This window comes from Triticum dicoccoides, chromosome 5B (assembly GCF_002162155.2).
Source record: "Triticum dicoccoides isolate Atlit2015 ecotype Zavitan chromosome 5B, WEW_v2.0, whole genome shotgun sequence".
Taxonomy (NCBI): Eukaryota; Viridiplantae; Streptophyta; class Magnoliopsida; order Poales; family Poaceae; genus Triticum; species Triticum dicoccoides.
Window position 1 is genome coordinate 44,109,868 of NC_041389.1, and position 10,403 is coordinate 44,120,270.

The 10,403-nt window shown below is 45.4% G+C and overlaps 1 protein-coding gene across 1 annotated transcript; it reads left to right on the forward strand.

The window, feature by feature from the left end:
- The first annotated feature begins 703 nt into the window (after positions 1 to 703).
- Positions 704 to 2,218, forward strand: LOC119305645 (phospholipase A1-Igamma1, chloroplastic-like). The gene has a single exon (XM_037582113.1). It carries the CDS (start codon positions 851 to 853, stop codon positions 2,216 to 2,218), a length of 1,368 nt encoding a protein of 455 aa, XP_037438010.1. The 5' UTR covers positions 704 to 850.
- The last annotated feature ends 8,185 nt before the right edge of the window (positions 2,219 to 10,403 follow it).

The following is a 10,403-nucleotide window of genomic DNA, read 5'->3' on the forward strand; positions in this document are numbered from 1 at the left end:
GAGGTCATCGGCGAAGCTGCACCTTTCTTCTTTTTGCTGGTTCATGTTAATGGATTGTAAGTTATATCTTTCAAGGATTGAGGTTTAAAGAATTTACAGTCAGCGCTAGCAGTAATGCCCTATGTCCAAAGAGAGGTATATTGCGCTCGAGTAATGCTAGACACACGGGCTGCTGAATACGGATTAAACGGTCTCTGATTAGCTAGCATAGTTTGATTGGAGATTAAGGGGGAAGCAGGACCCACCAACGTGAAATTCGGAGGGGGAGCAATAATGCTACTCGTACGGGGCACATCCTACTGGTTTTTATGGGTTAAGGACTGTGCGCTCTTCTATGTTAAACAACCTGTAAATCCCCCGTAAAACTCCGTATGTGAGGGGGAGTTAATTAGTGTGAAGATCCCCGTAATGCACCCAAGATTGTCTGTTTGTCTAAGATTTCGATTGCGGTCACGGTCACCGAACTTGAAAATCATGATTCTAAAAAAAAAACTTGAAAACGGTGCAGCTTGGTCACTGAACTTGGTAAATAAAACAACAAATATGCCAAGTGGTATGATGCTACGTGACGTAGGAGTGCAAACCTTAGGAAGTTTCCCCTCTGCGTTTCGTCCATTATTTTTTGTGACCTTCTCATCGCCGGCCGTCTTCTTTCTGGGCCGCCGTTCCGCTGACCTCGGTACCAAGTGGATCTGAGCGACGACTCACCCCGCCGGTAGGTGATCACCACTGGCCACCTAGTATATGCCTATATCTACTTCCGTACCACGACCATGCACAGGCAGAGCTGCGAATGCAATACAACTCAACACACGGGCGATCTTGAGCGCCGGCGAGTGAGCTCCCGTCGATGTCGATCACCGGTCGTAGCTTGGCCGCCGTCTGCAAGCGCCTCCTCCAGTTCACTGTCATCTCTGTTGCCATAGCTGTTGCCGTGCAGCCTCTGACGTCGTCGCTGCCGCCTCCGGTCGACCCTCACGCTAAGCTCGCCCGTGGCGGCGGGTGGGATGTGGCGCTCCTCGACCCGCTCGACGCCGGCCTCCGCTCGGAGATACTCAGGTATGGCGACCTCGCGCAGGCCACCTACGACGCCTTCGACGGGCGCCACTGGTCCAAGAACTGCGGGACCTGCCTCCATGGCCTCCGTCGCATGCTCCCGGCGCTCGGGCTCGCCGGCCACGGGTACGTCGCCACTGCGTTCATCTACACGACCTGCGACGTCGATATCCCGCGGTGGCTCATGGCGCGGCTCCACGCGGACGCCTGGGACGACCACGCCAACTGGGCCGGGTACGTCGCGGTCGCCGGCGCGGAGGAGGCCAGCCGCGTAGGCCACCGGGACATCGTCGTCGTGTGGCGCGGCACCATGTCGGCGGAGGAGTGGTTCATGAACCTGAGGACGGGCCTCGTGCCGTTCGACGCCGCCGACGGCGACGGCGCCATGGTGGCAGAGGGGTTCCACACCTTGTACACGTCAAGCAACGCCGGGAACAAGTACGGCGCGCGCAGCGCCCGTGATCAGGTCGCCGACGAGCTCAAGCGGCTGGTGGGCCACTTCGGGAAGCGCGGCGAGAAGGTCCACGTCACCTTCACGGGGCACAGCCTCGGCGGCGCGCTGGCCCTGCTCTCCGCCAGGGACGCCGCAGCCGCGCACCCGGACGTCCCCGTCCGCGCCGTCACCTTCTCTGCGCCGCGCGTCGGCAACAGGGCCTTCTCCGGCGGCCTCACGTCGCGCAACGTCAGCGTCCTGCGCGTCGTCGTCAACACCGACCTCGTGCCGACCGTCCCCCGGACGGCGCTCGAGGCCTCCGTCTCCGGGGTGCTGGGCGGCCTGTGGGCGCTGGCCGGCCTCCGGCAGGCGTTCGAGTACGTGCACGTCGGCCACGAGCTCGCCCTGAACATCTCCAAGTCGCCGCACCTCAAGGACTCTCACGACCCGGTGGGGTCTCACAACCTGGAGCTGTGCCTGCACCTGCTGGACGGCCACGAGAGCGCCGCCGGCGAGTTCCGGCGGGAGGACGGTGCGCCGCGGCGTGACGTCGCGCTGGTGAACAAGCGTTCGGCGATGCTGCGCGACACGGAGGGCATTCCGGAGAAGTGGAGCCAGACGGCGAACAAGGGGCTCCAGCGCGACGGGTCCGGCCGGTGGGTGCTGCCGGAGCGGGAGCGCGACGACATGCCGGCGAACGACGTGCTGCCGCTGTCGGAGCTGGACTAACGCGTCGGATGATTTGGCCATGTAGCATTACTCATGCACTAGTAGTATGCCCAGAACTCTTTTCGTTTCATGTCTTTGCATGTGCGCCAAGTGTCAGCTTGCTTAGTTTGTTGATACATTGTACATTTGCGAGTTTCTTAATTGCAGTTCAACCAAAAATCTAGTGAATTGTTACAATTATCATTAGCCCTCACATTAATCCTAAGAGATAACAATGTAAGCCACCAGATCCAGCTTAAGTGAAAATTATGGGTATTCACAAGTCGCATGACTATTTTTTCTGGTGTAAGTCACTTTTTTCTTCGTTGTGTATTTCTAGTTTTTTACCTAGTTAAATACACTGGAGTTGCTAAACTTATCTGTGTAGTTATTTTGGTGTCTGAAGTTACAAAAGACTGGTGCTTAAACTTGTTTGACCGTGTACATACAGTGTCTCCTTCCTTATTCGGACGTACACCCTGCCGCATGGCATGGCTCACATGTCTGTGGCTAAGAGCGGGGGAGGCGCAGGGAGCCCCACACCCGAGGATTTTTTCACAGAAACCAGCCTCATATTTTATTTAATACGTACGAAACCCTCAAATACAAAGTAAATAATACATGAAAAAAAAACTCGGAGGAAGGGTTTCGAAACTGCCACCTGGTTAACTACCTGCACAATTCGGCCACCTGATAGAACTATGCTTTGCACAAAATTCTTTTAGCTTGAAAGCTAAGTAGTTCCATCGTATCGCTCTGCAATTTTTCTAATGCATTGCCTACCTGTTTTATTTTTACTTTTCTCCAAATTCCTATTTAGTCTCATGACGCATAACTTATCCCATATGAAAATACAATAATTATCAATATGCAATTATTGTGTATTTGAAATATTTTTCTGTTTTCATTATTGTGTACTTTGAAGAGGTAAATCAAAAAATTTAAGTGGATTTAAATACTTCAACCTCTATAAATTATTGCATAAATTGATGTATCTTCGTCTGGACCACAAGCAAATACAATCATTGTGTATCTTCCTTGTTTTTCTAAAATGCCCAGTTACTAAAATATTGGTAACATTATATTTTTTAAACTATTCAACATGCATTAAAATTTATTGCGTAACAATATTAAATTCTAGAAATGTGTAAAAACACATTCAGCCATGTTTGTAGAAATGTAAACATAATTTTACACAACAAATTTATTAATACTGAACATTTTCTAAAAATATCTTGAACATTTGTTTAAATACAATTGTCAATTATTTGAATGCATGATGAACAGTTTTCAAAAACACGTTATAATTTTTAATACATGTGAAACATTTTCCAAAAACATGTTCAGCATTTTTCAAATGCACCAACACTTTCTTTAAGTTTATGGTTGTTGTAATTCTTTCTTACATTTCTTTTTTCAAGTGGTAAAATAACATTAGCACTAAAAATAAACATGGACTTGAAAAAAGGAAAAAAAAACTAATGCAGGTACATTGGAGCGCCATCTATAAAAAAATTTGCTTGAAGAGGTACATAACAACCAAAGCTGATTATTGAAGCACATCATCACGAATGCTATTTAGTTGAGCATCTTAAGAAGATATATGCTCACTGTTTGGAGCCAGTTGAAGGAGAGTGATATAGACCGGACCTCGTGGCGAGATCCGATCCGTTATTGCGGCCCGACCTTTCACGACACTCCACCACCAGCAGTAGCAACCTCTCGCCCGCGCACGCGATGTACACGAAGTAGAGGGTTTGAACCTTGCGGCCCAGCACGAGAAAACCAATCTCGACGAAGGTACTCACGCGCAAAACAATTTCCACGAAGAGAAATCGCAACACAGAGGTTTTCTAAAGATCCCTCCAAAACTTGATACGGGTGTCTACCCTAAAAAACACATCGTGTCTATTTCATATAAAAATAACCTGCCTTTTACATGGCGCACCTTGACTTTTATATTACCCGACCATCTAAGAAACTTGATAAGCAAGGAAGGAAAATCCTATCTCTACTCTCACGGCTGAAAATTAAACAAAACAAGTCCAAAGACTTGCCTAAAGATAACTTTAGGACTCTAAGAAATTTGCCTTTTACATCTTGGCAGTTTTTATTTCCTAAACAAAACTGATGCGCCAACTTAACATAATCAGTTGTCGGTGGCCCCCATCCGCAGGCTTGCAAGGAGAGCACGTCACGTGGTAAAAAGTGAATGGACCTGGAACAATCTGGCGGACGAACTCTGCCGAAGTAGTACTCCACACGGCTTCTTGTTTTCTTTGTGTTACATGCATCTAGGACTCCTACGTGTGCACCAAAACCACAATGTGCTAATATCTTGGTTGCACGCCAATTAAAACCATCAGCGTAATCACGTGCACGTACATGATCTGGTGCATGTATGACTACATTCAATTCTTTTTCACTTACTTTATCTTGGTAGTTTTCTTTCGACTGAACAAAACTCATCTGAGGTCTTGTAGCTTCAGGTTTACCGGCAGACGCAACAAAAGTCTCAGCCTCCTTATATCTGTACCAAATTGAATTAATTTTGGCATGCAAATATTATTGATCCGTAGTTCATTAAAATGCGATAATGTCTGAACAGCAACAACATCATCTGCAGTCATGGTCATATCATCCTCTCCCTCTTGAAGTGAAACCGTCCTCGGTTTCGAATTGACCTCTTGAATAATATTTTTGTTTGCAGACTGACCGACGGCTGTACAAATTTCAGTAGCTTCGACTGTATTCTTTTTTGCATCTTCCTCTTCTTTTATCTTCTCAAGATGTTCTTTCCTCCAAGAAATAAAACGCTCATCATCCATTGGCACAAGGCTGCACATCTTACCCCTCTTGACGGTATATCTATGTGTTTTGCAATCATACGCAACATCATGCTCTTTGTACCATAGCTCGCCCAATAATAAGTGACATGAAATCATTGGTACCGGAATCACGTCGCACAAAACCTCGCAAAAATAATTTCCCAACAAAAACGGTACCTTGGTTTGCTGCGTGACAGTGAGCTCTTCTTGACCCCAACGAAACAAGTATGGTTGTGGACATGGTGCCATTGGTAGATTCAGCTTCTTCACCATCTCGATGCTTGCGGCGTTGATCAAATTCATGTGATCGATCGTCATGGCACATGATCTCTCTCTCACCACCACACGGGTGTGAAATAGCCCGGCCCAGCGGCCTTCCTCCTCCAACTGAAATCCATAACTTAACTTACTGAATGATGATGCGCTCGTCATCTTCACCATAGTGTCGTGAACAACCTTGCTCTGAATACCACCTGATATAGACCGGACCTCGTGGCGAGATCCGATCCGTTGTTGCGGCCCGACCTTTCACGACACTCCACCACCAGCAGTAGCAACCTCTCGCCCGTGCACGCGATGTACACGAAGTAGAGGGTTTGAACCTTGCGGCCCAGCACGAGAAAACCAATCTCGACGAAGGTACTCACGCGCAAAACAATTTCCACGAAAAGAAATCGCAACACAGAGGTTTTCTAAAGATCCCTCCAAAACTTGATACGGGTGTCTACCCTGAAAAACACATCGTGTCTATTTCATATAAAAATAACCTGCCTTTTACATGGCGCACCTTGACTTTTATATTACCCGACCATCTAAGAAACTTGATAAGCAAGGAAGGAAAATCCTATCTCTACTCTCACGGCTAAAAATTAAACAAAACAAGTCCAAAGACTTGCCTAAAGATAACTTTAGGACTCTAAGAAATTTGCCTTTTACATCTTGGCAGTTTTTATTTCCTAAACAAAACTGATGCGCCAACTTAACATAATCAGCTGTCGGTGGCCCCCATCCGCAGGCTTGCAAGGAGAGCACGTCACGTGGTAAAAAGTGAATGGACCTGGAACAATCTGGTGGACGAACTCTGCCGAAGTAGTACTCCACACGGCTTCTTGTTTTCTTTGTGTTACATGCATCTAGGACTCCTACGTGTGCACCAAAACCACAATGTGCTAATATCTTGGTTGCACGCCAATTAAAACCATCAGCGTAATCACGTGCACGTACATGATCTGGTGCATGTATGACTACATTCAATTCTTTTTCACTTACTTTATCTTGGTAGTTTTCTTTCGACTGAACAAAACTCATCTGAGGTCTTGTAGCTTCAGGTTTACCGGCAGACGCAACAAAAGTCTCAGCCTCCTTATTATCTGTACCAAATTGAATTAATTTTGGCATGCAAATATTATTGATCCGTAGTTCATTAAAATGCGATAATGTCTGAACAACAACAACATCATCTGCAGTCATGGTCATATCAGAGAGGAAAGATGTCATATCTCTAGCCTAGACCACAAGCACTTGGTTATGTGAGTATGTCAGGCAGGCCTAAGAAGAATGACAAGAAGAGGGAAGAGGGAGGAGCACCAAAAGGCAAGAAAAAGTCAAAGCATGGCATTAAGATTACTTGGAGCATGTGTGGCCACAAGGGGCACAACAAGACATGCTGCAACAAGAATCCTGAAAAAGGGAAGAAGAAAAATGCATTCCTGAAGAAAACAAGGAAGAAAATTAAGGCAACCGAGGTAAATACTTGTTCACTTTCCATTTACTTGTGCTTTATTTAAATTGCTTGTGTATTGTTTGAGATTCTTATGCACTATTATTTCTTACACCAGGATGAAAACATTGATGCTCAGATCAGAGTAAGTCAGGAGACTAAGAACAAAGGAAAAGATCAAGCAGAAGCAGGAACAAGTGGATCGAAGCGGAAGGCTACCAAAAAAATTGTCTAAGCTAAGGAAAACAAATCAAAGAATTGATCCTGCTTGACTGGTGCTTCTATGGTATTATTAGTATGTTAAAAGAGATTCCAGTACTATTGAACTTTTGGTTATGTCCTTTTGATTTAAATTCTTATGTCGGCATGGTCATGTACCAGTGTTTATCATTTTGGTTTGTCTAGACTCCAAACGAACAGTTTATGTCACCGCGACTTGGTGCTATTTGCGTGATACTTATGTGGAAAATGGGTGTGAAATGGCACCGTCAAATCTCTGCTGCTTATTTGCCTTGTATGTTAGAATTTGCTGTTATCCGCAAAAAATAATAATAGAATGTGCTGTCTGGTGCAACTACCATGTAGCTGCTGTTTATGTTTTGTTGGTTGCTATCAAATGCACTGATCTTATAAGTAGTTGTCAAATGCATCAAAAGTTCATTGATCTTATAAATTGCCATGCTGTCAGTGTTATGTCTGCTCTTTGATCTTGCAAAAGGGTGTCAAATGCAACACAAACTTGCTAATTCAGTGTTACAAAATCTCACATTACATTCACTGTTATATGGCACCAGGCCATTACATTCACTGATATTGCTAATTACCTACTTCCTCCGTTCCTAAATATTTGTCTTTTAGAGATTTCAAATGGAGTATCACGTACGGATGTATATAGACATACTTTAAAGTGTAAATTCACTCATTTTACTTCGTATCTAGTCACTTATTGAAATCTCTAGAAAAATATATATTTAGGAATGGAGGGAGTAGCACATTTGCTGCAACTACACCTAACGGGAACATCATCAAGCCATGGAACACACTCTTATATCGGTCACACACACAATAGAGAGCTCGGTGTGGGAGGGGAACTTTTGGTCCATGGGGACATATGCACCCTATATGGGAAAAAATAGTAATTCAACAAAAAGTCAAAAATTCCTGAAAATATTTTTGAAATAAACTTGATCTTCTATTGTACTCGTGAGAAAAAGAATCCACAAAAAAAATATCCCTTTGACTTCTTTTCAAAAAAGACAAAATTTTGGCTAAAATAGTGTGAATAGTGATATATAGTAGCAAATAAATTTTGTCTTTTTTGCTGTGAGGTCAACTTTGTTTTTTTTTCGTCGAGATTTATATACCAGTGCAAAAGTAAGTCAAGTGTTTTGTCAAAATAGTTCTTACCTATTTTGACTTTTTATTAAAATATTAAAAAAATCTCCATATAGGGTGCATATACAATCAGGAACCAAAGTGTATTTCCCGCTCAGTGTGCCAGTTTCTGGGATTTCGAGTTCAAAGTTCGACTCAGACTAGAAGTACGAGGTCAAAGTTTTCTTTTTTCCAGACTTTCCATGCAAATATGATCCCTAAATAAACTACTCGTAGTTAAATGCAATATCGGTCAGACACAATACGAGGCGTAGCAGAAGTGCAGAACTCCTCGCGCCGCTCAAGCGCCCTCTGCTCTCATCCCGCAGCAATAGCAGCAGACGTGGCGGCCGATCGAGCGGGTGTGTCAGCACTAGCACCACGACCACTGGCGGGGGTTGCAGGAGAGTCTGATTCTCCTCGCGTCGACGCCGACTAGCCCTCCAGATCCAGCGCGGGGCCGATTCCGGAGACCGGAATGCGGTCGGGTAACCATCTTCCTCCTCCTGGCGGCAAAATTTCGTGTTTTGACCTTTTTCACATCTAAAATCAGAATTTGATCTCGGTTTAATTTTTTTTTCGACATTTGACCTTTTTGGCTACCGCCGTCCTCCCTGGCGGTAGATGTGTACAGGCTACCGCCGTCCTCCCTGGCGGTAGGTTGCTTTGACGGCCAGGCCGTCTGGCCGTTAACGGGGTCTGACGTGGCAAAGGGACCTACCGCCACACCCCACGGCGATATGCTCCAACACCCTACTGCCGAGGTCTTTGGCGGTAGGGTCCTAGAGATAAGGTTAAGTGGGGTCCACTCACGACCCACCCACTCCACTCATCTTCTTCCTTCCCGAGCTCACACTCTCTCTCCCTTTTCTCCCCCACCCAAGCACCCACTAGATCCACCTCCATTGCTTGAGATTTGTCCAGTGGATCGAGGCCATTTGCATCATCCAAGGTACCTCCCCCATCCCTTCTTCATTTGGTTGGTTCAAATCATCTAGTTTTGTTGGAATCAACTAGTTTTGCAACCCCCCTAGTTCTTCCTCTAGTTTAGCATTTATTGTGCACTTATGGCACATTTATGGGGCATTTATGGTTGATCTAAGTAATATGTGTCACTCTTTGTTGTGGCAAGGTAGCTTAAGAGTTAGGGTTAGGGGTTTAGTTAGGTTAGGGTTAGGGTTAGTGCTATGATTAATGTATACTAGTTGTTAGATTCAAAATCTTATGTTTTAGATAGTTCATCCATATGAAATGACCGGTCCATGGACGACTCAATTTTGTTCCGTTGTTTTTAGATGGATAAACTAGTGAATGTGCATTATTTGGACAAGGCGACTTTCATGGATGGAAATGCCGACGAAGGGGAGGAGGCCATGGTTTTTGACACAAGCCCGGGCTATGATGATATTGTCGTGAAAGTAAGAAACGTCCGCAATTGGATTAACCCAAGTGATGGTGTGAAGCTTACTAGACGGTATGATGTGAGAGTGGGAGTAAGATCCCGATTAAAGAGTATGCCCATCACCTCTCAATTGCATTGGGATGTTTATAAGGAGAAAGTTGAGGGATCACAAGACAAGTCACTTGAGTTATTTGCCACAAGACAAGTAAAGGTTGAAGTTCCTGGCCACTACTTGACTTGAACCGGAATGTGTCCTCCCCAATACATGATGCTGTCGTGGTGTATGACCACAATGCGGCTGGCCAACCACCAAGTAGCCAACCAAATGAACAGGACATCAATGCTAGAGCAATAGTTCTTGTAGGTGATGATCATGTTGAAGATGAGGCCGTTGCTCATGTTGATGAACATGCAAATGTTCATGTTGATGAGGATGCCATTGCTCATGTTGATGGAGATGCTATTGCTCAAGATGATGTGTATGCGGAAGAAGAAGAGATTCATTACAATCCCATTGGTGACTTGGATGTCATTGTGCATCAACAAGACATGGGCCGGAACCTACCTTATAGCCGTATGTGTAGGTATGAGTCAGATGATGAGGGTCCACCGGAAGAATTGGATGAGGATGGACTCACGCCGCAAGAAAATCAAATTTACAAGAAGGTCAATGGCAAGGAAAGAGGATCCTCTTTGTTTCGTGATCTTAGCCTTGCCGACAAGGCCGTTGTTGATGGTGGCATGAGGTTAGGCTTGATCGAATCATCGCCTTGCCCGAGGATGGGTGATCCAAGGCCACCGGGTGAGGACGAGAATGCTCATTTGAAGAAAGGGATCAAGTTTGGTTGTTTGCAAGAGTTCAAGACATAGTTGAGTGACTAT